This window comes from Corapipo altera, unplaced genomic scaffold (genome assembly GCF_003945725.1).
Source record: "Corapipo altera isolate COAL_440 unplaced genomic scaffold, ASM394572v1 169, whole genome shotgun sequence".
In the NCBI taxonomy this organism is placed as follows: Eukaryota; Metazoa; Chordata; class Aves; order Passeriformes; family Pipridae; genus Corapipo; species Corapipo altera.
Window position 1 is genome coordinate 1,438,749 of NW_020884946.1, and position 27,033 is coordinate 1,465,781.

General features: G+C 48.0%; 1 protein-coding gene and 1 non-coding gene across 2 annotated transcripts; one reads left to right on the forward strand and one right to left on the reverse strand.

Annotated features, from left to right (window-relative positions):
• Positions 1–16,896: 16,896 nt before the first annotated feature.
• TBPL2 (TATA-box binding protein like 2) lies at positions 16,897–25,906 on the forward strand. The gene is made up of 7 exons (XM_027662524.1): positions 16,897–16,947; positions 20,358–20,761; positions 21,521–21,608; positions 21,859–21,950; positions 22,861–23,028; positions 24,002–24,096; positions 25,827–25,906. The coding sequence occupies exons 1-7, from the start codon at positions 16,897–16,899 to the stop codon at positions 25,904–25,906; spliced, it is 978 nt and encodes a 325-aa protein (XP_027518325.1).
• Positions 17,020–17,091, reverse strand: TRNAG-UCC. Its single transcript has one exon. It is a non-coding gene; the product is annotated as a tRNA-Gly (tRNA).
• Positions 25,907–27,033: the final 1,127 nt, after the last annotated feature.

A 27,033-nucleotide genomic window follows, 5' to 3' on the forward strand; every position in this document is an offset into this window, starting at 1 on the left:
CTTCCAGCTTGGAGCAGCACCTGGATCCACTCTGCTTCTCCCCTCCACCAGCTAAAAACCAATTCCTTAACTGGAAGAAGCAGCAGCAGAGTCCAGATCAATGCACTTATCGATGCGAGAGCTGCTGCTCCCGCTCTGAAATCACTGCAAGTGGGGGCAAAAAAAAAGCAGGAATTTGAGTCTCTCAGGCAGTGCCCAAGCCAGCAGGCACAGATGTGTTCCCAAACTACAGACCACAGACATCAGCCTGGAAAAAGTGCCAACAAGTCCACATTGTAAGAAAATACTTTCAAGGCTCCACTCTGGCAAGAAATAGGAAATTCTCAGAGCTCCCAAGTGCCCCCTCTCCTGCAACCAGCTGCAGTTCAGGCATGCGAACAGGAAGAAGCTTTTACATTTCTAAAAACACAAATAAATACTTCTTTTTTTTTTAAAAAAGCCTTCATGTGTTTAATTTGCTTGGACATCTTGTATAACGATGAGAGGAGAAACAGATTCCTAGGAGTCATGGGCTGGTAACTCTCCGATCTATCATCTCCATAGTTTATGCACAGTCATTAACAAGAAGTGATTTGTCTGGGACAGATTTAGTCCAGCAACTCCCTGTCTCGTTAACCTGAAACAATCACCCAAGCAATGTCAAAAAGTTTGAGAGCTTGGTGCAGTGAGCAGCCCCCTCCAAAATAGTCATGTTTTTAAAAACAGTCCAATCCTGCTGCTTTGCCAACACAGAGCAGGAAGCTTAAGAGCCAAACACAGATGCATAAAATTCCCTTTATGTTAAAAAGGTTTTGATGGGCAAAGGCAAAAGGTTGTCACTGACAAGGAAATCCTGAGAATATCGATAAGAGAACAACAGGAGGAGACTTAAAGACTTTGACTAGTTTAACCTGTCAAAACAAGGGGTCAAGAGGGGATCTGATTGCTCCCTCTAATTACACCAGGGAGGGAAAACAATCATTTAAACCAAATGGAAACACTAGAACCAAAAACAAATTGCACAAACAGGCCACTGAGAGGATGGAAATTCAGTGAGTCTTTGAGGAGGCTCTCTGACTGCTCTCCCGTGGGATGGGGGCAAAGAATAAACCTGCAGAGTTTCACCTTAGGAGTGGTTGTGTTATGAAAGGCACCCACAGCACAGATGGGTGCTGTAAATGGGGAAACTAAACTCGATTAGGGCTCTCTTCTGCTCTCCAGTGCTGCCACAACTTTCAGAGCAGAGGGCAGGAATGAAGAATTACCTCCTCCTGCCACTGCCTTCTGCTTCCTCCTCATCCCTCTGGGACAGCACAGAGGGTATTCTCACTATTTACTCCAGCACGTAACTGGGGGATGACCAGGGAACTAAACTTGGGAGCTGAAGCCTCGCAGAGTCAATGGTGAGAGGTGGGTGTCTTGGCAGCAGCAGGGGAAGGGATTAGGAGCAACCAAGTTTGATGCTTAAAATAAAACACATGTCCTCTCCCCCATGTCCTCACACTTAAGGGTCTCGGGTGTAGATTAAATACAGTTCTGGCCATCACCTCTGAAATTTACAGGGAATTCCCGTTCCTGAGGAGTTTTGTTGTAACTGGGGTTACAGTGCCAACATCAAGCAATGATTTGACATTTTTGAGCCATAACCACCTAATCTCCAACAGCAAGAGCGGATAATGCAAACAAAAGCTGTTACACAGTTAATCAAGTAACACCACAGTTTTACACCGGCTTGAGAAAGTCTTTTCCTTTCCTTCAAGGGGTTCAAAAACAAAGTAGTCATCAGGTCTCTAAGAGGGGTTTTGTGACAGCAGCGGATAAAGGATCAAATCAAAACCTAATTGTGTTCTTCATATCCTACTGCTGCTACTTCTGAGAGCAGAAATCATCTTCCTGAGACCGGTTAAAAAAGGGAAAAGGGGCAGGGGGGGGTAGAAAAAAAAAGGTATTTGGTAATAACTCTACCAGAGAATGAGTGTTTCTATCCAAACCCCAACCTTTCGCTGCTGCAGTTACACACAAAAGTTATTTTAATCACACTATGCAGAAAGCAGCATCAGCATATGAGGCAAGAGAAAAAATATGTGGTAAAGCGAGTTGCATGGCCTGTTCACGGGCAGAAATTACAGCGCAGTTATAGGGAAGAGGTCCACGAGGCAGAGGAACACTTCCAGCCCGAGCCAAACTGCAGGACCACAGCAATCCACTGGGATAACAGCAAGGAAGATATCTGAGGGGAGGTGGAACGTGGAAACTGGGTCCCTTCCTAACTTCTGCAGCAATCAGTTCAGACTTCCCAGAGAGGGATTTTTGCCTTGTCATAGGTAAAGAGGCATCAAACAAAACTTTTCAGTTATGTCTACTAAGTACCAGTCATGTTATTGGACAGGGGCAGCAATACAAAGAGTAAAAAAGGGGGAGAAGAAAAAGATAATTTTAAACAGAAGAGAGCCCCAGCAGGACATCAGCTCTGCTCCTCTTGCGCAAAGCAAGAAATGATCTTTGAGGTTTTCGAACAATGACCTCAAAATACACAGCAGAGCCTTTGGTGGGGGTGTGGAAAGAAAGGTTATAAAATGACAAACCTAAGGCACACGGGTGGATGCACATCACTTGGCACTGCCTAATGCAGTAAAGATGCTACATTATTCTTAATAACCATCTACTTAAAACACTTCATCCACTGAAACTAGCCGGGCACAAAAGACGTAGCTTTGCCACCTTAACTTTTCTCCCCTTCTCAAGTAACCCGCACACCGGAGGAAGGCAGTAAGCGGTGAGCAAGGGAGAAGAGGTGAGGGGGGAATCAACACCTCCAGGGTTAACACAGCCGCACATAACCCATACCGGGGGCCGGACCAAAGGGCACAGGCAACCCTGGAAAAAAAAAAATAAAGCACCCCTGCCGCCACCACCACCCACGACGATGGGAAGCAGCATTAAAAAGCAGCACAGGCACCCAGACCGCTGTGATGAAGCGCAGTGCTCACCACAGCTCGCATGGCCACCGGGGAGCCGCAGCACCCGCCTCTCGCCGAACCTCACCCGGGGGCTCCCACCGCCACGGGAAACGCCTGCAAGTCACATTTCGGAGGGCGGGTGGTGGTGGTGGTGTAGATTTTGGCACGGCGGGCACCCGACGCCGCGGACCGAGCGAACACCGAGGACACGGCGCCTTTCGCCCCCTGCCCACCGCTCAACTCGGCTCCGCGGAGATGCGCTCGGGAAGCGCCGGAGCCCCTCCCGCCCCCAAAGCCCCCCGCAGCCCCCCCGGCCCCGCGGCAGCGGCTCCTCGCCGGCCGCGCCCCGGTTCCCCCCCGGACCCTCCCGGCCGGGCCGCAGCCCCGGGCCCGCCGCGGCCTGTGCCCGCCGCCCCTCGCCGGAGGCCCCCGGGCGGGCCCCTCCGGGCGGGACTCACCGAGCCGGCGGCGGGCAGAGCAGGGCAGGGCCGGGCCGCGCCGGGCCGTGTCGGCGGGGACGGAGCGGGCAGGGGATGGGGAGCGGCCGGTGTCGGTGTCTGCGCGGCGCGGGCGGCAGGAAGGGGAGGAGGCGGCCCCGCACGTCCGCCGCGCCCGCGGCCGCCCCCCCGCGCGTTAAAGGCACCGGCACCGCCCGGGGAACCCCCGCGGGGGCACCGCCGGGGCAGCGCGGGGGCCCCCGGCACGGCACAGCCGAGCGGGGGGGCCGAGGGGGTGTCCGCGCCTGTGTGGGGGCATCGCCCGGAGCCGGCCCGTGCGCCGCGGGAGAGACCCGCGTGGGGGTCCCGCTCGCAGAGCTTCCCGTGCGGGGGTCCCTCGCGTGTTACTGAGGTTCACCCCCACCCAGACATCCCCAGGGATCTCCCCAGGCGCTGATGGGGAACACCCACCCTGATCTCCCCCATCCAGCCCCCCACCCATGGGCAAGGATCACCCACACAGACTTACCCAAGGTGGGGATCCCACCCTCCCCACCCCCCCCAGAGCTCCCCATGTGGGGATCCCTCACCTATTCCTGAGGTGTACCCACCCAGATATCCCCCCCCCAGATCACCCATAGTGACCTCCCACACACAGGGATCCCCAGGCATCTCCTCGTCCAGACCCCACACGTGAACAGGGATCACCCACACAGATCTCTCCCACACAGGGATCCCCAGGGATTTCCTCACCCAGACCTCACCATGGGATCCCCCATCCAGATGTCCCCCATGCAGGGATTCCATTCCCCCAGAGCTCCCCACGCAGGGATCCTCCACCTGTTCCTGAGGTTCACCCACCCAGACAACTCCCATGTGGAAATCCCCAGGCATCTCCCCACCCAGACCCCCACACACAGACAGGGATCAGCCACCCTGACCTGCACCCATGGGCAGGGATCACCCACCCAGACCTCCCCTACATGGAGATCCCCAGGGATTTCATCACCCAGCCCCCACCCTGACCAGGAATCACCCACCCTGACCTCCACCAGGCAGGGATCCCCTCATCCAGACCCCCACTCATGGACAGGGATCACCCACCCAGACCTACCCCATGCAGGGATTCCACCACCACCTCTCCCAGAGCTCCCTACAGGGGGATCCCTCACCTTTTCCAGAGATTCACCTACCCAGACATCCTCCTTGCAGGGATCCCCAGGCATCTCCCCACCCAGCCCCCAGACACAGACAGGGATCACCCGCCCTGACCTCCTCCCCACAGGGATCCCCACCCAGACCCCCACCCATGGACAGAGATCCCCACCCATGGACAGAGATCACCCATCCTGACCTCCCCCACAGGGGAATCCCTACGTATCTCCCCACCCACGGACAGGGATCACCTACCCAGACCTCCCACAAGCAGGAATCCTTCCACCCAGGTTTCCCACACCTATGGCTACATCCAGCCAAACCCCACCCAAGTGTGGGAATCACCTCCTGCACAAAGGTATCCCCAGGGATCTCCCCACCCATGTGTGGGGACCATCCTTCCCAGACCTACCCCATGCAGGGATCCCACTGCCCAGACCCACCATGTACAGGATCACCCATCCAGACACCACCCTCCCTAATTATCCCCCCAGTCCCAGCCAGTTTCCACCACATCCCTTTCCACTCCCTTTCCCGGAGCTGGCAGGGTAGGCAGGCGTGAGGACCCCACGGGCCCAGAGCAAGCAGGCACAACATACCCCAAGTTCTCCCTCAGGACGTGAAGGACACCAGGACACCCCCTCATGACCAGAAACAGGGATTGTCCCTCAGTTTCCCTTAAATGCCTTAAAACTGTTTGGATCTGCAGTGTGGAGCAGCCCTGCCCACAGCACAGATGGACCAGGGGCACATTCAGTGATATCTCACCAGCCTGTGGAGTGTGCAGGGGGGGGGATTAAACAGAGTTTTTCAGCTCTGACTTCTTAAAGTTCCGACTTCTTCTTCCCTCTGACGTGGATCCTTCCCACAGTGCTCACAGGGCAGATTGCTTTCTCCTGCCTGAGCTCAGTGGCTGACCACGGATCTGTGGGAATCCACAGGGATGGAAACTGATGCTCTGTCACACAGTTACTTGAGGACAACAAAACAGCACAAGAAGCCACCGAGGGCACCCATCCAGCTCCATCACTAGGCCACTGACATTAACCCTCAGCTTCCCAGAGTCCTAAACATTCAGGGGAAAAAAACAAACTGCTGCACACGAGAAAATTCACCTTTTTTGGCAGCAGGAGTGGGGACAAGGATGGCTGAGGCAGCAGTGGCTGCGGGTCACTGCTGATGCTGGTCAGGACCAGCATCCCAAGCCCGGCTGTGGTATCCACAGTGGCTGGTTGCAGCCGGCAAAAGGGAGTTATCCCAGCGCAGCAGGAAGGCTGACATCACCCCAGGGCTTTGCACACACCCTCCTATCATTTCTTCAGACCTCTGGCAATGAAGAGTCTGGTTTGACTTCTAGGCCCTGTCGCTCAGAGCAAATGTCCCAACGCATCTTTGAGAAATCAGCCGGTCCGCAGCATTCTGTATCCAACGAGGATTTGCATGGAGCTGTGGGAAGAGCTCACCATTCCCCTCTTCTCCACCCACGTGTGTCACCCAGCTGCAGGCCACCTCCGCTTTTCCAAACTATCCAGAGCAAACAAAGGCAGCAGCGCGAAGCAGATGCTGGCAGAGGCTGTGCCTTTGCAAGGGAGGCGAAGCAGGCCCGGAGGCGAGGCCTGGCTGGCGGGGTGACCACGGGAATGTGGAGACAGACACTTGGAATGCGTGACCGGCCATCAGCTGGCGAGGCAGTGTTTTGCTGTTTCATCCCGGAGCTTCCCTGGCTCAGCACATCCTGGCTGGACGGTCCACTCTTGCAGGAGCACTGCTGAGGGCGGCACATGAGCCAGGCAAAGGCAGCATCCTTGCCCCACGCTTCCCAGGGGCAAATTTAAGGCCAAATCTTGCTTATGTTGACCATTTTGGTAGTGGTTGTGACAGGGCTTGGCAGAAGCAGATTTTACTGATGTTTGATTGCTTTTGTCCACAGCAGTTTTCCAGATGGCATCAGAACCAAATCACTGCTTCCCAGGAGTGGGAACAGATTTGCTGCCCCAGAGACAGCGCATGAGGGTCCTGCCAATAGAGAGAGAAAAACTGGAGCCAAGAGCCAGGGAAAGGCATAGGAAGGACAGGGCTGCCCCTCCTGCCAGGAGCTGAGCTGCAATGGGAGAGCAGAGAGTGCACATCCAGCTGCTACAGCTACAGAAGGGGCAGGATCTGATGATCCCTTCTCCTAGTAACCAGTGACAGGACCCAAGGGAATGACAGGAGCTGTGTCAGAGGAGGTTTAGGCTGGATATTGGGAAAATGTTCTTCCCCTAGAGGGTGGTTGGGCACTGAACAGGCTCCCCAGGGCAGTGGTCACGGCCCCAAGGCTGCCAGAGCTCAAGGAATGTTTGGACAAAGCTCTGAGGGACAGGGTGGTATTGTTGGGGTGTCTGTACAGGGCCAGGAGTTGGACTCGATGATCCCTGTGTGGGTGCCTTCTGACTCAGGATATTCTATGACACAGAAGAACTTTCTTCACTTCCCTCTTCCAGGAGTTGGAATCGATTTCCCTGCTGGATGGTCACTGTTGGCTCTGAGGGGTTTCAGCTGAGAACACACCACTTCCCACCAGCTCAGAAATCTCTGGTCCTTTGCATCTTACACATTTGCCACAACATCACAGCACAAAGCACAATACAAGGACCTGAAAATGCTTTTAAATCCCACGTCAGGTGCCATTACCCAATACTTACTTAAGGCAACAAACTATCTCAATTATGTGGACTGAGAAACCTGCTGGAAAGCCTCACCAGAGAGCCACAGCCGTGCCAACCAGCCAGGCAGGCTAATGGTGCTGAATATCCCGACTGCAGGGAGGGAATAATGCAAACAGCCACTGGAATCCCAGTCACATTAGGCAGCCACTCGTGGGGAAAAAGAAAAGGTTTTAAAATGCTGCAGGAGCCCCATTAGTTCTGTCAGGAATTTTGCTTTCTCAGATCACAGGGAAAAAGCCTTCAGATCTGTGGATTCAGAGGAAGCTGGAGAGAAAGGCAAGTTATGCCTGAGTGGGGCTGTAATTCCTGGGGGTTGATTATTGTTAATTTAGCATTTTATATAAGAATGTGAGAGATCCTTATCAATGCCAGAAACAAACACCATACAAGTTTCAACACCTCACTGATTGCAGCTAGGAAAAAAAAAAAAAAGGCCAAATGCTGGATTTTTCTCAAAAAAAAAACCCCAAACCAAATGCTGGATTTTCTCTCTATCTCTTTTTATCTGCATTAAAATTTTTTATACTATTTATAAGCACCAATTCCTACAATTGACAGGAAGTGGAAATTAATAGATTGTACACACACATGCCAAAAAAATATTTCAACTGCTGCTAAAGAAAGTCACAAAAAACGACTACAATTTTCTTTTTTGGAGTAGTAAACGAGGAGTAACTCCACTGTGGAAACTTGAGCTACATGGAAAAAGATGTTTGATCCAATTCAAACTGTAAGGGAATAAAAATAAATCTGTCCTAAGCAGCATCTGTCAGCAGAAATGACACTGGAAATTCTTGCAAGGAGAATAAAAGCTCATCATAAAAAACAACGGTCTAAACCATGACATTGTATGTGAGCAGGATGAAAATCCATCAGGCTGCTGCAAGTCTCCACATAATCCACATGCTATCACAACATAGATACACTTTTAATTAAGTTGAGATGATCATGGTCACATTTTGTGCTGCTGAAAATCCAGCTGATTAAGCGAATTGTTAGAAGCTCACTGAAAAAAAGTGCTTATTTATAAATTACATTCGCTTTCCATTTCTGGATTTTCACCAGCAATTGCTGTCTGATGCTCTAAGTGCTGCTATCCCACCCAGCTGTCCCAGCTTTACAGCCTCTGGCCATGCCATGGCCACCCTAAATCCCCCATCAGCCCAGGACAGAGCCCTCCCAACTGTCCTGTGTACTCACACATGCCAGCAGAATAAAACAAGCACTTAAATCCCTGCAAGATCAGGGCTTGCCATTTGACTAATCCCTGCTCATTTTCAAGCCACTTATTATTCCTACACCTGCATCGCACGGCTTTAATTATCTTTTCTCCCAAAAAAGTTCAATTCTGACCAAAAAGCAACAGCTGCAGCTGGAAGCACTCACTGTAAAGGAAAACCCATTTGCTGTGACTCCAGCAGGTCATCAGGTCTGGGCCACAGAGGTGGAATTTAATTCCTAATCTGGAGATCTCAAGCCTTTGGTATCAGATAGAGCTAAAGGGATCACAGGGAAGCTGGACAGAAAAGCAGCTTTCCGAGTAGCACAATAATAACCACGCTTTGAGTTCCCATGAGAGTAACTGTTTCAAAGCAAGTTCCAAATATTCTCCTTCTTTCTTGGTAGTACCCTTAGCAGAAGACGATTTTTTTAAGATTGGATGGTTATTGTTAAGTAAAGCAAATGAAAAAATGACACAGAAAACACGGTGCCTCCTGTAAAATACTCCCTGTGTGGTAGCACAGTGACAGTTAAAATCTTTTCTCCCATTCATCATTCACAGTACCTGGTTGTTATTTGTGCTGTTCTACATTAATCTAGGGCAGGTTTTGAATTAATACTCTTCTGCATCAATACCTATGGAATGAAGATATTTTCCTTTGCAAAGGAAAACGTTTTCAACACCAACACAACACCCCTTGTAAGCACAGACCTGTCATTCACCTGAAATGTAGCGGGATGGGCAGCAAATACAAACAAGATGGAGTGAGAGATGGGGGGGGGGGGAAGAGAAATGGAAAGTCAGACAGACCTCCTGCTCCAAGGGTTCTTTCAGTCTGAGAATGAGGTATCCCAAGGCTGGCTCAGCCTGTTTTCCTCCCGCAGCCAGGGAAGGACACTGACTGAGCTCTGCGAGGCACCGCGGGAACGGCGCGCGTCAGGCTGTGACAAACTTCTAAGGAAATGTGCAACAAACGCCCTCGTAGCCTGTCTGGATAAATCAAAGAGCACAGGAACCATCCCAGCTGTTCTTGCCACCGCAGAGTAAGTGAATATTAAAGTATTTTGTCTGCGGCTACGCGAGGGATGCGGCCGCCTGCCTGGTGTAACGAGTGTCACACCGGAGGGGAGCCTTGCTCTCTGCTCCCCAGTTTGCCATCACTGGTGGTGACAAGCACCTGTGTCCCAAGGGTGGCTGGAGGCTTGGAAATGTTTGCAAACCCTTGGGTCTGAGGAGACATCTTGACAACATCACTGCTGCCCCAGGAGACCCAACAATTCCCGGTTGCAAACTCGCCGTGCAATCCCTCTGCGAGTTTCTCTTTTAGCTCATACTTAAAATGAGCAAATATTCTTCTCTTTGCCTATACATCCAATTTTCTAGACAGGAGAAGCCTCTCCCCAGTGAACCTGCAGCTGCCCATGTAATGTCTAGACTTGTAAGACATCTAAGTGTTCCTATCCTACAGTTTGTAAGGCCTGGAGGATAGAAAGGGTTAAGAACCAACTCGGATTCTCTAGGGAAAATAGAGAGGCACCAGAAAAGAAGCCAATTCAACTGCTTTTACCCAAAGGGACAAAAGGAGGTTCAGAAGGTCCTCTATAAAATGTCACAGAGAAAAGCATTATTGTCCCACAGGGAAAAACATACCTGTTAACAAATTAGGTGAAAGTCGAGTGAGATGTGAGAGGTCTGAAACAGCCACATTCCTCAACACCTTTAAACTGTCTGTCTTCACACACTTCATTTGTTTTGGACAGCAGCACTGCCCGTGCCAATTTGGGAGTATAGGGGACTGTAAAAATACCTGGGATAAATGTATTCTTAATGTTAATAACAGAAGTTAATTGATCTGAGTAACATGGGTTTTAGGAAACAACGAACTCAGGATCCTCCCAAACGCATGCTCATCTGGGCTCCTTATTTTTCTCAAAGCATTGCTGAGCAAACCTGAGCAACTCTACCTGCGTGGAAAAAGAGCTCAGGGGAGCTACTTTGTATTTATGAGTTGTGTAAATGTCCACTGAAGGGAGGTCAAAGCAACCACAGCACTTAATTATTCCTGACAAGTTGCAGGTAAGTGAACCGACGGAAAAAAAATGGCACCTTCATAACGAAGGACACTGTGACAAGTGAGCTTCTTCCACAGCCTGCAGACACCAAAAATATGTAAAAATATTCCATGTAGTATCTTGGATTGTAAGGGGAAAATTAACTCATATTCCACTTGTACAGACTGACCGTAAAAGCTGCAGTAAAAGATGTCACAGCCTGATGCCATAACCTGTTCAAGGGAAATGGCAAAGACAGCAGGGAGGAAGATCCAAATGGAGGGATGAGGCTTTACCAAAAGGGATCTCAGGCTGGATTCCTGCTTGGCTGGGATGAGCATGGAAATGAGATGAAGTGCAGGAGCACATGACAGCAGAGCTGGGCACAGACTCCTCAGTCACAGCCAAGCTCACAGTGGTTATTGACAGACCACGGGTGAAGGGCTGGAGTGACAGAAACAGGAGGGTGTTAACAGTTAATTATGTGTGTTAAAAGCACAGAACCATCAAGGCGAGGGGATTGGAGCTGCTGCTGACATCTGGCAGCCTTTTGGGGAAGTCTAGTTCCTCCTGAGGTCCTCGTTGACTCAGGAGCACGGATTTGCTGACGTTAATTGGAGGAAGAGGTAATGAGAACTGACTAATCGCCGAGCTGTGAGCCCTGGGGACTCATTCCAGTGTCAGTCATTGCATCTTGCTGATCACTCAGACAAAACTCAGTTTTAGGGGGAATTCAGGCACTGCTCAGAAACCTTCCTTGACTCATTGCATTTGCATTTCCTTGTCCTCTCCTGTACCATAAGCTAATAGAAACTGGAGTGGTGGCACAGCTCAGCTGACACAGCAGCGAAGGCATCACAGTAAGTGCTGTAATTCCTGGAGAGCCTGCACTGAAGGTCCTGGACATGCCAATGTCACTGCTCACATCTTCAATGTGACTGCAAACTGAATTAACAGAGCTCTGCTAGCACCTGCTGTATGCACACCTCTCCTTTTCTGTGCAAACACGCAGGAGTGCTATTACTATATTGTTTTTCCAGATAAAGCTTAAAGGATCAGCCTTTAACTGCAGCAGTAAGTTCAGGGTATGAGACACAGTGTTTGCATTTAGAGTGATTTGTCACAAAACTCAGAGGTGAACAGCAGCAGTCAGATGATCCATGGCACACTCACCTCATTTAAATGCAATTCAATTTAGCCAGATCGTTTGGCACAGAAATGGGAGAGATGACTTAACAAAAAGCACGGAAGGATACTTCTGACCCCAGGTGTCAGATGGATTTGTGTGTGACATTCACGGAGGAGCTGTCCAAGAAAGCCTGCAGCCATTCATTGCTTGGTTGCAATTAAGGTGGGCAGCCAATGTTTAACACCCACCCCACTCTGCTCCCCCCTTTTCTGGCCACATTTTAAATGCAACACAGAATGAAAAATAAAAACAGACTGCTGGGCTCTCCTCCACACTGCAGTACGAGGCTGGGCCAGGACAAGTGGATTTCTATGCAAACATACAGAATGCCTGCCTTTAATCAGTTTGTTGCTTTGCACAGATAGGAAAATTAAATGAAGTTAACTGTAGAGATTTTGAGTCACCATTCAGCCTTTCAGTTGAGACAGATGACTTTTACTTACAGTGCTTCCTCTGGCATTCAGTGGAGGATTTGGCAATCCTCTCTGGGTCTGGTTCTCAGCAATTCTCTGACACAGGGGCAGTTAGTGTCTCCATTGCACATAATAGAGCTGTAGAAGCCAGAAAAAATGGCTCTTTTCTAGCCAGTTTACCCCTTTCCCATGTGACAGAAGGGACTTTCTTTCCTGATCCAGAAGCCAGAGCACGCTGGTCTCTGCCAGGGAGCATGGCAGGCACATGCATTGGCACACAAGTGCTCAGAGTCCACTAATGTCTGCAAAAAGTACCTTTTCAGGGAATAAGAGAGCCTCAGTTTAACCAGGGCAAAGAAGAGGCACCCTTACCACTGTGTGACCTGGGCTGCATCATCCAGTACAGGGGGAGACACAGGTACTATGGAGTAAATGGGAAGTTACAGCCTTTCCCACCGCCCAGTAAACCTGGAAAATTAAACTAGATTCTGGCTCAAGCTCCTCACTTCTGCAAGAGGGTTACTCCTTCTTTACACAGGGCAAGTTAGAACCAAATATCAAAACTAATGGACTTGATTCTGTTCATGTTTACACCAGCATAATCTAACGATGACACTAATTCACAATTAAAAGTCAAATTACTCACTATTACTCAGTGAGTAGTCATAGTGGCTTCTTTCCTTCCCTGGCAATAAATCCAGTATTGGCTGACACTGACAAGCATTCATCATGTCTAGAATGGAGCATTATGGGACAAATAAGTAGAAGAGAGTGATGGTCACACTTGTCAGACCCACGGACTCCAGCATCCACCTTTGAGTTGCCTTTTGGGCTGCAGACACTTCTCGAGAGCCTTTCCAGCTCCATGCATGTCCTTTGCTCCCACTGACCTTGCTGCAGCTCACCTGCTCCTCTCCCTGACCCCTTCTGAGGTCCTCCTCAGCACCTCAATCTATTTACACCCTTGGTAAGATGGTAATCAAGGCACAGGGACCAAAACAGGGCTAAACCACACAGAAGGAACAACCTTCACAACAAGACTTGGATTCTGCTGTCGATGGAGAAGTGCAGGGTCCTGGAGTAATTAGAAAGTGCTGAATTTGGAGGCATCTTGTGCACATTATATTGATTTTTTTTCCCTTGGAACACAATCCTGCTCTCAGCTGCTCTTCTACCTGTGCCAAAGGCAGAGCTTTAAACGCTGCAGGCAGCAAGGGCACCAGGAGATCCAAGCTACACCTGAGGCAATTACACTCTTCTGAGACAATTACAGCTATAAAGGTTTAGCATAAAGCTCAGGAGAGCAGAAAGCAGAACATTGTCAGTCACGAGCTTTTAATTCTCAAACTGGCTCCTAAAAAAGATAAGATAAAGCCAAACCAAGATTAGCCAACTTCAAAGCAAGCAGCGAGGCATTCAGGGTGTGCTGGAACAGAAGGCAGCTGTGCAGAGCACTGATGAATAGAACAGGTAGAGCTCCCTTACTGACTTACTCCTTGTCCCTTCCAGGTTTTTGGAAGTCTCCTGTGATCAGTCCCATCCCATAATTACAGCATCCAGGTGATGCAGCAGTGTCTGCTGCAGAAATGTTTAAAGGGACTGATAGAGGCGTGCTGGAGGAGCTCTGTGGAATAGTCTTCTCCAATTAGTTATCCAGGGAAGAACGATACTGAATGACTCTTACAAAGAATACACAAAGCACTTATTGTCGCACTAATCATCAACTTTCTAAGTAAAATTAACCAATTTGCTAATTAAGACTCATGACAATTCATCATTACAGTAACTCTGCACCGCAGTGATTCATCACCCCGTCACTGGCTCCTGGGGACGTGGGGAAGGGGAAGGGCTCCAGCAGCTCCTGCCCTGCCCCGAGCAGTCCTGGTGTGAGTCACTCCAGCCGGGATCTGCATGGCTGCTGCTTTCCAAAGGGAATTAAAAAGTGTGTGGGGGAAAGACGGGGGGAAAGAAGGGGAGAGGGAAAAAGAGGAGGGGAAAGGGGGGGAAAGGCAGGAGAAAAAAAGGAGGGGGAGAGGAAAAAAAGGAGGAAGGGGGGAAAAGAGGGGAGGGAAAAAAGTGAGGAAAAAAGTGGGGAAAAAAAGGAAGGAGGGGAGAAGCTCAGGCAGTTTGAGACAGAAACAATCTTTTTTTTTTTTTTTTAAGTTTGAATGGGAAAAATAGTTGCCTTTCATAATGTTATTTCACCTGGATGATCAGAAATCAAGCAGACGGGTTTCATGAGTTCCAAGTGACACATTTTAAATTAACATCTGTCCAACCCATGACAGGGGTCAGTCCTTCCTGCTGAAGAAGGAAGAACACTTGCAGCAGAGAGGTAACAATACTTCTGATGACTAAGAAGGGGAGACCCAGAACTGGGAGACTGAGGGAAGGGGAAGGCCAGGGACTCAGTGCCTCCTGCTCTTGAGACCTCCCACTCCCTGGGCCTTCACTCCCTGGGGCTCCCCACCACTGGACACCCCACTCGCTGAGCCTCCACGAGCTGGGCACCACAAGGAGATGTCCAGCCTGGAGGAGGAGGCTGTGGGCACAGAGCCCTCCTGAGGCACAGCCATACCTCCCCTTCCTTGGGCAGCATCCAGAAGACCCTTCCCCTACATCCAAGCAAGCCTGAGAGCTGGAATCGCCCACACAGTGGTGACTCTTGACTCCTCAGATGATCTCTCAGCTTTCTAAACATCTTCACTTCTTCCCCGCCTCCAGATGGGTAAACAACCTTACACCCATTTAACCCAAGAGGCACCAAACTCTCCCAGAATCTCATCACTTCCTGGTGCCTCTGCATTTGCAGGATGTCCATATTCAAGGCAAGAAGAAACACCATTATTAAGAGTTTTACGATGTAGCCTCACACACCATGATTTGACCTCTCCATCTCAGGTTCACAAAGTGCAGACAAATCAGTCCTCAGGGGCCTCGAGATGAACATATCTTACCTCCAGGGGGTTCTGCAGTGCAGAGAAGGATTAATTTGTTGAGGAAACTCATAGCACTTCAGCTGCAGTGCTACAGACAGGGCCACACCAGGGAAGCACCACGAGCACCACAGTTTTCCAGCTTCCCAACTGAAGCACAGCAATGGTGTCCCATGCTGGGGGAGCACCAGAGGACGGAACAAATTTGGCACAATCCCTGTGTTCAGGTCAATGATTCCTGCGGGCAGTGCAGGCCCTCACTGTCACAAAGCAGCTGTGAGGGCTGGGCTGGTCACTGCTGGTGGGAGCAGAACCCCCCACCACAGCCCTCAGCACCCTATCCTGTTGTGCCTGCAAAGGCAGCCAAGGCCACGGAGCTGTCTGGCCACCAAACCTAAATGGGACACTTCAGTTTTAACCATCCTGAACTGGTCTGAGCTGGCTCCATCAGCCTCTGTAATTCAAGCTACAACCTCTCTGAGAGTCCTCTCCTTGCTTTGCTGCTCAACTTGCCCTCCTGGGTGCTCCGGGATGGGCGGTGTGATGTAAATCAACCTGCTCGAGGCTGGATTTTTCTGGGGCCAGGAGGGTTTGGCTCCTGTAAGTTGGAAGGTAAGTCCCAGAAATACCACAGACCAGACCAGCAGGCTGTGCTGAGGAGGGAAGGATGCTCATCAGCCACGTACACTCTGCCTCATGGCTAAAGGGTGCTAATCTAAGCATTTGCACCTCTGGGGTAGCAAGAAGAGCCTGGCCGTGCCTCCCAAAAACCTGCTGCATGGCTGGGCTTTGACATCTCCTCCCAAAGGGTTTCCTCAGCTCAGATTGCTGTTTGCAAGCAAATCTCCCAGCGCAAAGCAAAGTCCTTCTAGCAGAGCAACAGGTGCACTGATCATGACAGCCAGCACATCCCCCAGCCCAGACAGGGACAGGGATGTGTTCCCAGCTGCACCTTCACAGGAATCCATCAATCCATCCATCCTTCACCACGCAGCGACAGGACAGGAGAGAAGGAACAAGTCAGACAGCAGTTGCTGGCGTGGAGTCAAGCAGCGCCCAAGCCAAGCTGCATTGGCAGCATGAGACTCCCACAGCATCAGTCAGCCAGGCACAACATGAACTCCCTGCTGGGAACGTGCTGCCTCACACCTGGAATCCCCACACACTGGAAAAAGGAATGGCCTTAAATCGTCCCATAAAAAGGGCAGAAACAGACTCCAGAGGGGAAAATGTCTGCGAGGAAAAGAACAGCAAATGTAAGGACCAAACACTTCCTCCCCCTAAGCAGCATTAGCCCAGCTGAGAACAGACCATCTCAGCACCGTGCCTTCAGTTTGAAGTTTATACTTCTGGCCCGGGGTTCCAAGGACCAGATGGGCCTCATTCCAGTTGATGATGCAGGTGGGAGAAACTAAGGGCACATCACGCTTGCTTGCTAAAAAGTGTTATCTCTGCAAGGTCTGAATCACAGCTCCAACTACCCGCTTCCCTTCAGCCCCGCGGAGGGGAGCAGGCTCAGGGGAGCTCGGGAGCAGGTTGTGCTTTTAGGCTCCTGTAAAGCACACGAGAGCACCCCGATTCCTCCAGTCCGGCAGGATGGGGAGAACGCGCTGGGACAGCCCTGCCAAGGGCAGGCGGGAGCCTCCAGGGCTGTCGGACGGGAGTTAAACTCCCAGCTGTGAAGGGCTGTGCTCCCTGAGGAGCCGCTCCAGGGCTGTCTGATGGGGGTTGAACTCCCAGCTGTGTTAAATTCCCTGACGAGTCGCACCCGCCCCCGGTGCCGCCCCTGGGGGTTAAAACTGGGACCGGGGCGGGATGGAGGGGGTCTGGGTGGGAGGTTGTAGCTATGGATGACCCGTCGGGGCTGGAGCGGTACCTGGAGAGCTGCAGCGGGCAGGTAAGGGGGGGGGGGAAAGAAAGGGGGAGGAAAATCCAAACCACAAAACAATCTAGGAAAAAAAAAACTAACTGCGTTGGCCGGGAATCGAACCCGGGTCAACTGCTTGGAAGGCAGCTATGCTCACCACTATACCACCAACGCGGCGCTGTGTGCAGCACCCCGCCCGAGCATCAACTGCGTCATCTCCGCGTTCCAACAAATGTAAACCGGGAAGTGTCACCGTCCTCCCTGCCCCGAGCTGGCCCAGACCTCCCGGGAGCACGGAGGACCTCTCTGGAGGGACGGTCGCTCTTACCTGCTGCAAGAAGGAGCAGGTCCAGAGGAGGGCAACTAGGCTGGTGAAGGGACTCAAGCACAAGTCCTATGAGGAGAGGTTGAGGGAGCTGGGGCTGTTCAGCCTGGAGAAGAGGAGGCTCAGGGGAGACCTCATCACTCTGTACAACTCCCTGACACGAGGCTGTAGCCAGGTGGGGGTTGGTCTCTTTTCCCAGGCAACTATCAGCAAAACAAGAGGGCGTGGTCTCAAGTTGTGCCAGGGGAGGTTTAGGTTAGATATTAGAAAGAATTTCTTTACAGAGAGGGTGGTCAGACACTGGAATGGGCTGCCCAGGGAAGTGGTGGATTCTTCGTCCCTGGAGATTTTTAAAACGAGACTGGATGTGGCACTTAGTGCCATGGTCTAGTAACCACAGTGGTAGTGGATCAAGGGTTGGACTTGATGATCTCGAAGGTCCCTTCCAACCCAGCTGATTCTATGATTCTAAGAAGGATGATGCTGCTTGAAAGGACCTGTTCACATGCTGGGGTGTGTGGCCCCTGAGGAGAGGGCAGGAGGCTTGGATCCCATCATGCTGTTTCATAAATGTCTGCAAAAACTTATTCTTTTGGTATTTGGAATGGTCCTGCTGGTCTCAAGTGGTTGCAAAGCACTGATGAATAAAACAGGTAGAGCTCCCTTACTGACTTGCTCCTTGGGGTGAGGGACTAGAAAAGGCTGGACTCCACAGCTGAGCATCATCTTCGTTCAGGGAATGCAACTTCTTTACGTGCATCCTGCTTGTAAACTACTTTTCAGCTCAGCAAATAGGCTGTTTAAATCCAGAGACCTCCTTGTGGAAGTTGGTAAAGCCTTCTGAGTGCGGCCTTATATAATAATGTAATGTGTATAATGTGGTGAGGTATAATCAGGGTTTTACAAATGCTACTGGGTTTTTTACATTTTGGGCTTGCTGGGATGCTGGATAACAGCAGGTGTGTGATATCACTGCAGGGAGGAGGGGAAAAAAAAAATCCAAGTCTGTTGCTTAAAGCAGCGGAGTTTGATTTACATGTGTGTACCTGAGTTGCAGAGATTTCTGCAGTGGAAGTGAAAATGGCTGTTTCCCCTCGAGCTGCCCCAAAGTGAGTGATCTCAGACAGGATCTGTGTGTGAAATCTCCTTCCCAGAGCTGCTGGGAGATGTCCAAAGCTATGCAGTTGGTGGGGCCTTCATTGGAGTTAATTAACCCGGAGTCTATAGCAATAACCCTTGGCAGCCAGCCCAACGCAAACATGGTCTTGTGCCCCCTTTCACAGCCTCTGAGCATCTGCCTGACAAGAAGGCAATATTCCCCAGCACTTAACCCTATAAGGGCTTTTCCTTACACCACTTACATGGAGACCTGATAAAAACCCTTCTGCTTCTACCTACCCTATGCACTTTGCTTTCTGTTGCTTCTTTTAAACTTGTTTTACAGCTGTTTAATACTTCCACACTCATATACCACTCAGCTTTTCCATCAGCTTCTTTTTTTTAATCTATGCAACAAACTGGAGAATTTTTTTTAATTGTTACATTCATTCTTTGATGCCCCTTTAGTACGATGTGAGTAGTCTCAGACTCACTCACAGTGATGAGGTCTTTTTGTACCATCTTCTCTGCGTTGTGGTTTGTACAAAATTTTCCACTGGAATTCTTGCAGAGACTCTGCCTTCCTCCCCCTATTGCAAACTTGAATGTTATCTCTTTAAAATAGATGCATTTTCTGTTATTCCTTAATATATTCTTATTTGTAACTGTCAATACATTTGTATCTGACCTTAATTCTCAGACAGTGCTTTGGATCCTGTTTTCCAGAGGGTGAAGGAGCATCTGCTTATTCAGCAGCACTCTGCCCCACCTGATCTCCAGTGGGTCTCTGCATCTACAAGCCAATTTTAGGAGCAGTTTTGAATGTAGGTGTTTGTAATGCTTTCAGAGCTAGACCTGATTGCATCTGTATTCAAGCTAGTGAGGGTTCTCTGGGAGGATCTGTCACTTAGTGGAAGTTTTCCAAGTGTCTACAGGCAAATATACTGCAAAGTAGGAGCAGAGATTTCCCTGTGTGCATGGTTGTGTTGCCAAGTGAGCTGACTAGCAGAGAGCAGCATTAGCTCAGGGCTGGAAAGCATTGATCTGGAAATCCTGCTCCCGCTGGAGTTCAGGCAGTTGCTGCCAATTTGAGGGCCTCAGTCTTATGCACAATTCCCTGTTCTGGTTTCTGCTTGGACTTTTGAAGTCCTTTTAGCTCTCAAGCCCCAAAATGCCTAAATAAACACAAAACCTCTTGTATGGAGTCCTCAGCCCAAGCTGTCACCTGCTGTGGGTGTTGGCAGAAGCCACCTTTTTGGAAGAAGCTTTCCACTGAGCAGAGGCTTATGCTCTAATGGATAGGGAATAAATCCTTTCCTAAACTCTTGCCTCATCAATATGATGATTTTTTTAAAAATAGTTTTTAATAATAAGGAGGACATTACTATGCAAGGGCTTGCTTGCAGGTGTGTTGTGAGCTTGACAGAGGGCAGGATGTTGGTGGTGCTGACTGTGTCTCCCTTCAATCAGCCTGGTGACCTCCAGCAGCTGAGGAACAAACTCTGCTGGTTCTGTGAGCTGCTGCCCTCTGTTGCACAAACCCAACGCTGACACTGTCCCCTGCTAGCAGGGAGAGGAAATGGCAAGAATGTACAGAATGGGAGGTAAAGGCAGCCAGAAAATGCCAGCTGTCTTCCTTGTAAAAACCGATGAGCAATTATGTTGGTTGTGTGCATGACTGAGGTGTGACAGTGGCTGTGAAGGGCAAAGTGCCAGCAGGCAGATTGTACCTGCAGTCACTGCTGAAGGTGTGTAGCATTTCTCAACTTGTGGTGTCACACAGGTACTCCAGACTGCCTTTGAAGTGTGGTGGGAAAATGCATCTCTCCATTATAAAAGTTATCTGGAGTTTTATATGTTGATAGAGAAGCAAAGGATGCACTTTCAAGTCTTAAAACTATTCTTTGCTGTAATTACATATTGGGAGGAAAAATTATTGAAATGTCCTTATTTACTCTCCCAGTCAAAGTAAATGTTTTAATACAAGACCCTTAATGGCACTTTTTCTTAATTCAAGGATGACTTCTCAACTAGTCCTTACCTCTTCACTCCCATGAGCCCTTACGATGTGGAACTTCCAAGTCAAACAACCAAAGATGTGTTTGGCTCTCAATTTAATCAGCCTGAAGAGCTTCATACAGACTTCTCCTCTGTGGACCTCAGCTTTCTCCCAGATGTCACCCAAGATAACAAAGAACAAAGTCTATCTGAAGATGGTCATGAAATGCCAAAAGAGCTTGATGTGTCAGTACTGAGAAATGAGGACAGTGGCATCTTCACGGATGAAAGCAGCTTCTCGAATCCAGATGTGACTCAGCCATCTCCTGAAACATCTGGGGTGTGTCCTCATCTGACTCCAATGACTCCTGTGACCCCAGTGTCATGTGCATCAGAAAGCTCTGGCACACTTCCTCAGCTACAGTAAGTTTTTATGTATTATGTATGTAGCATATATCGTAGCTGTGGGTTTGCTTGAATTGCGAGGTACTGCTCTGATTTCTCACTTGGAGAATGTAGCAAACGTGGTTTGGTCTGAAATAAGCCCAACCAAAAAAACTGCAGGGGCAGTTACTCCTCTTGGAGGGAGAGGTGGAGCAAATGAACTGACAATGCTGGACAAAAACATAAAGATACTTGAAAAGGAGGATTTCTTCCAGCAAGGAGAACGTGAAGGATGACAGCAGACTCCCAGGGGTTTAAAGCTGTCAGTCTTCTTTTTCAAGAGGAGAAACAGAACCGAGTGCAGAGGGTTGGGTGTGAGAAACACTCATCTTGTTAAAAGATCCTGTCCTGTCTAAGGTAGGGCAACTGTGGAGTAGTTTATACCTATAGAAAATAACATACCCTTACCTACCTTAAGTGCTGTAGTAACTCTAAACACTCAGTAATGGTTCAGTCCAAATCTGTGAAACACTTCAGTGATGTAGCTTTTGGAGGACACACAAACTTAGAACTCAGGGACTAATAATTTCATACCTTGTTAGATCTCAAAGTGTAATTTTGATATTGAATTACTTAAGTTTTGCCAAAAGTTAGCTTAGTGCTGGAGTGGGAAAGAAGCAGGAAATCAGTTTGATAGCAAATATTAATTGGAGTGTGACTCCACATTAAGTCCATGTTGGGGTTTGGCTCTGCCGTTGCTGGCTTTTGGAGTAAAAAAGTTCCTCTCTCATTCCTCAGGAATATTGTGTCGACTGTAAACTTGGCTTGTAAACTGGATCTGAAGAACATAGCTCTGCATGCCAGAAATGCAGAGTATAACCCAAAGGCAAGTCTTGAGGACTCAAAGCTTTACCCTCACTTCCTTTTCTCAGTGCTCATGGATTCTAATGGTCCTGTGACTGTAGCCTCAACTCCCCTGGTCCCAGGTGGGTGGAAAATAACTTCAGGGTGGTAAAGAAACACTTGTACAAAGCACATCCATGTTGTAACAGGCTTCACAAGCATCAGTTGTTGAAAGACTGACTAGAAACACATTCCCAGCTAAATTCCTGTGAGGCCTTCCTTTGAATTTTTAGAGGTTTGCTGCTGTGATCATGAGAATCAGGGAACCACGGACAACAGCCCTCATCTTCAGTTCTGGAAAAATGGTCTGCACAGGAGCAAAAAGGTATTTTTCTGGTTTTTTAACCTTGTCTCTAAAGGTCTGGGTCTTGCAGCCATGCTTATATTCTGATGGAAAAATGTCAGGAAATCTCATTTGAAGTACCTAGGGAAAGGCTGTCACAAACGCAAGAAAAAGTGAAGCAGTGGTATTGAAAAATGCTTCACTTTCTCCATGGTGGCAGCTTAGTAATTCCTGAACCATGTGCTTCTGTCCCTGAATTTAGATTGAGCTGAGCAGACATCAGCAGAAAAGCTGCTAAAATGCCCAGGAACTGTTAAGGAGTTATTTGCATTTCTCACTGACTTTTAAAGTGAGTTAGGACATAACTTCTGTCTGTCAAGTCTCTCTTTGGTATCTGTGTTCACCAGTCAACACATCTGCCTCTAGAGAAAATGGGAACTTGAGAAAAGCAAAGTTGATTTCTGTACTCTGAAGCTCTCTTCCTCCAGTTCAGCAGCTGCCTTGTTTTTTGTGTCCCAAAACTGTCAATGAGATAATGCATTAACTTACACTTAAGAGACCTCTTCTCCAAACCCTCCCACCACCCCAAATAGGTGATTGTACTGGTATCTGTAACTCTTGGATCAGCACTGAGAAGGTGTTTTAAGGAACAGAGAAAGAAACCTTTGAAGAGGGAAACTTCTGGGTGATGCAACACTATCAAAACAGGCCACAGGAAAGTGAATGTCCAAGTGCCTCACTCCTTTTAGCTCCCTGGAGCAGTTTTGGGGATAGGCACTTGCTATTTTGAGCAGTAGAGTATCTTTTTCTGGAGCACAGGTTAGCACACTGGTGGCTCTAAACTGAATTCCATCTTGAGAGCAGAGGAAAGCACTAATCAAAGTTGATTTTTTTTTTAAATTTTATTTTTTTTTATTATTTTTTATTTTCCCCCCCTCTGCTCTTCCCTCAGTGAGGAGCAGTCCCGGCTGGCAGCCAGGAAATTCGCACGGGTGGTGCAGAAACTCGGGTTCCCTGCCAAGTTCTTGGACTTCAAGATCCAGAATATGGTTGGGAGCTGTGATGTGAGGTTCCCCATCCGGCTGGAAGGCTTGGTCCTCACTCACCAGCAGTTCAGCAGGTATGTGGAAATCACAGCCCCCTGCAGCTCCTTGAGCCTGGTCCCTGCCCTCACTCCACTGTGAGCCTTTAATACTAAGGGAGCCTCTTAACTCCCAGCAAAGCAGATGCCAATCTGCAGGGATAAGGCTTCCAACCCTCAGGCATGAAGCCAAACTGCATTTGCAGAATACAGAAATGAAACCACGCTGTGGTTTCTGGGATGTTGGTTTGGTTCTGTTTGGATGTCCATTAGCCACCAACCTGAAGTAAACCTGTAGCTGAGTTGATGGGCGTGCTGTGCCTTCAAGGTGGGCTTGTTCAAAACTAGTTATTGCCATCACTGAGGAAAGGATGAAGATTTTGGCACTGACAAAAATCACAATTCGGTTGTCTTTTATTAGCACTGCATCTAGTAGTTGGCATGTAATTTGGGAGCTAAATATATATTAAAGGTTCATGCTTGGCTGTCATCTTAGTTGCATGAGATGCTTCCTAATAAGGGCTCTTTGCAGCCTGGGAAGGATTTACTGTGAGGGTGGTGAGGCCCTGGCACAGGTTGCCCAGAGAAGCTGTGGCTGCCCCATCCCTGGAAGTGTCCAAGGCCAGGCTGGATGGGGCTTGGAGCAACCTGGGATAGTGGAAGGTGTCCCTGCCCATGGCAGGGTGGCAGAATGAGATGATCTGTAAGGTCCCTTCCAACCCAGACCATTCTGTGATTTGGGGACTGTTTCAAGGTTACAATAAAGACTTCAATGCTATGGAAAATCAGAAGTGGCTTAGAAATTTTTGAAAGATTTCCCACCAGCTCCAGCTGGGATTAAGTGGTTTCTCTTCAAGATGTCTAAAGCCTGACCTGCCTTTCTCTGAGTAGCTATCTAAAATCTGTGGGGTTAATTACTCTATTGTTAATACACTTAAGGAGCACTTTATTCATGCAACACTGAAACAGTTTATTTGCATTTTACTAATCTTACTTGCCTGCTTTGAAACAGCTATGAACCTGAACTATTCCCTGGCCTCATTTATAGGATGGTCAAACCACGGATAGTGCTGCTTATCTTTGTGTCTGGAAAAGTTGTACTGACTGGTAAGTGGTCTCTCTGAATATCTGTTGCCTAGTGCTACTTTGTCTTCTGAGAGAGCATTTGAACTGAACATTAGCTAAAAATTAGTATCTTGCCACAGTAAAGCCTCTTACTGAACTCTTTAATAATGCCTACTGCTGCTTATCTGTGTTTTCTGCAGATAATATCAGTATTGTTGCACTAGAATCTCCTATTGCTTCATGCAGAGTCTCAGATTTCCGTATTACTTGAGTATTTTTATTTTATTCAAAGCATAATGCCACATGTCAATGCCAACAGGACGCTGGCATGCTGTTAACTACTCAGGCACTTAAATAGGAACCTCACAATGAGCAATTTAAAATTGCTTGGACAGGAAGCAAACTTCTTAAAACACTTCACTGACAACATTTAGTAGGGATTATCAGAGGAAAGGGTGGAGATCTAAGAACTTTTTTTCCAGGCTGCTTGGCAAAACACTCGTGAGGCAGCAGCCTTGCTGAGTAAGTGTGCTCAGATACCTGTACCTCATCCCAGATAAAAAAAAAAAAAGGTGAATTCCTGAGTTTCTAACATATTCTTTTTGTGAAGCTCGTGAAAGTGCTTCTAAAAGGTAAATGGTACTTGTTCCCAGAAGTTCTGAATGCTGTATCTATAGTCCCAACACAGCTTTGAGACATGTGGAAGACCAGAGAAGTGCCAGCCTTAGCCAGGGACTCTCAGAGTCATAGATCAGGAATGAGCTCAGCCAGCTGAAGTCTGGGGCACTCTCAGTATAAAGCTTAAATACTTCCCCCTCCAATGTCCCACCACCTTCTTAGGTACAGCAAAATCATACTGGCCAGTTCCATTCCACTGATCCAATTAGTGTACCCAAAAAAAAAAAAAAGGCAAGAAACATCCTTGAGTGTGCAGTAGGCCCAGAAGCACTAAACTAAATCCTTTTCTGTGAACACTGGGCCCAGCTGCAATGGCAAAACTGAATTTGCTGAGCTGTGAGGGTTTTTTTTTTTCCCCCCTAATCAAGGAAGTAACTTAATAGTAACTTTACTTTTAAAGTAAAAGTTGTGGTAACACAGATGAATTAGTCATGTCCAAGTGAGGACATGAGGAAAAGGCTTACACATTCAACTTGAGCAGGGCTTAATCCAACTTTTAGTTCATTTAAATGCAGTTTTCTTGTAATTGATAGAGTAGTGTCAGTGGCAAGGAATGTTCCTGCCTACAGCAATGCAAGACTTGGTAGTAAAGATATGCTTGCAGTGCCATGGAAAAAGCTTTGAAATCACACATGCCCTAACACAGCTTAAAAATAAAAATGTTTCTCAGAGCTGGAGTAGGAGAGTTCTCAAACTGTGGATCAACTTCCAGTATTGCATAAATGCCCTTCACTTCTTGTTTCTACTTTTCCACCTACCTTTTCAACAGGCAGAGCTGTTACTTGTAAGCAGGTAACACCTTGGTGGTTCTCAGTTGCTTTCTTCCTCCTTCAAAGCCACTGTTTTTCACCTGTCAAGAGCAGAAAATTGCTGTTTTGGTTCCACAGATTAAACAAAACTAATCTTAAAGCAAAGCAAACTGGAAATTGTTCTTTGAGGTGGCAGAAGTATGATAGAAATTCTTCCTTAAACTAATAGTAATGTGCTTTTAAATCTCTGGGTTTCTTCATGGTTTGTGATTTTACCATATTCAGATATTCTCAACATTCTGCTAATCCTTGGTGGTTTTTTTTTTTTAATAAATATCTTTTTAGGAGCAAAAGACCGTTCTGAAATCTATGAGGCGTTTGAGAACATCTACCCCATTCTAAAAGGTTTCAAGAAACCATCATAACATGGCTCATAAAGCAATTGAGAATAATGCCCAGGTTTGTATTACTGTGCATGGAACAGAAGCCAAGGGTATTCCTGGACCCAGTTGTACAGTTGTGGATCATTAAGCAAATGATGGATTTCTGAATGCTGTAAGTGCTGATGCCTTTCTATAGTTTGTGAAATCTTCTTTTCTTTCACTGGTATCTGTCTGTAATTCACTTGAGTTCTGACAGCTTCTGTCAAGCTGAAAGACTTGCCAAATGAATGTACTTTTAATAGAAGGCATATTAAGATGGCACTTAAGAGTATTTTGTAATAGGAACATTTCTCTTCCCCTATTGAAGAGGTGAATCCACACTGCACTTCAAACTGGCTTTATCAAAATTCTCAGCTCTAAGTGTATTGAAACCTTGCTCCTGCAATGTTGTATTTTCACGTTTAAGCTCAAAATATTGTCTATGATATAGGTTACAAAATCCAACACGAGTTTATTTCAGTGTTTAGGGGATGTGTCCTTAATCCCTTTGATCCTACTGGTTGGGTAAATTCTTGTGTGTGATGGGGTAGGATTTCCTTTTCCAGAGAAGACATTCAAGGCCTTCACTGCTGGAATATACCTAGAAAGGGTGTGGGTGGAGGGGTAACTAATTAAATTATGTAATTTGACATGACAAAAATTAGATTTTAAATGGTACCCACTTGTATTATTGAAGTCCCCTCAGATGATGGAAGCTTGCTTGGTGCAGACAAGAATGTCTTAAAACCGGATTTGAGGAAAATACACAAAGTCTTGGATGCTCAGGACTTAATTATCTATATTATTTAACCAGAGCTCAGGTAATGGCATTACATAAAATTTGGTAATTTTGCATGGTTTCTTGTACTTTGTCTTATCTCCAAATGAACTCAAGCCTTTATTTTCAGAAGGTGTCATGCTCAGAGTGGTGATTTCAGTAGGAACAGTGCAAAGACTATCCTGTGGCTGTTCTGGAACCTTCTATGATTCCTTGGAAGCAAGTCAGAACAGTTTTTCTTGTGTCCTCCCCTCTTTTCCTCCTGAAGATGTGATATCTGTTGGGAAACACCACTAGAGGTTGCTGTTAGATGACTTAAGTGCAACCCAGGCCAAAAGCTACCTCTGTCCTT

Excerpts from the sequence above, each read along its gene's own strand:
- TBPL2 (XM_027662524.1), top strand. The coding sequence starts at position 16,897 with ATGGATGACCCGTCGGGGCTGGAGCGGTACCTGGAGAGCTGCAGCGGG. Across the intron at positions 20,762-21,520 it reads GGCACACTTCCTCAGCTACA|GAATATTGTGTCGACTGTAA; the intron begins GTAAGTTTTTAT and ends CTCATTCCTCAG. Across the intron at positions 23,029-24,001 it reads ACTCACCAGCAGTTCAGCAG|CTATGAACCTGAACTATTCC; the intron begins GTATGTGGAAAT and ends GCTTTGAAACAG.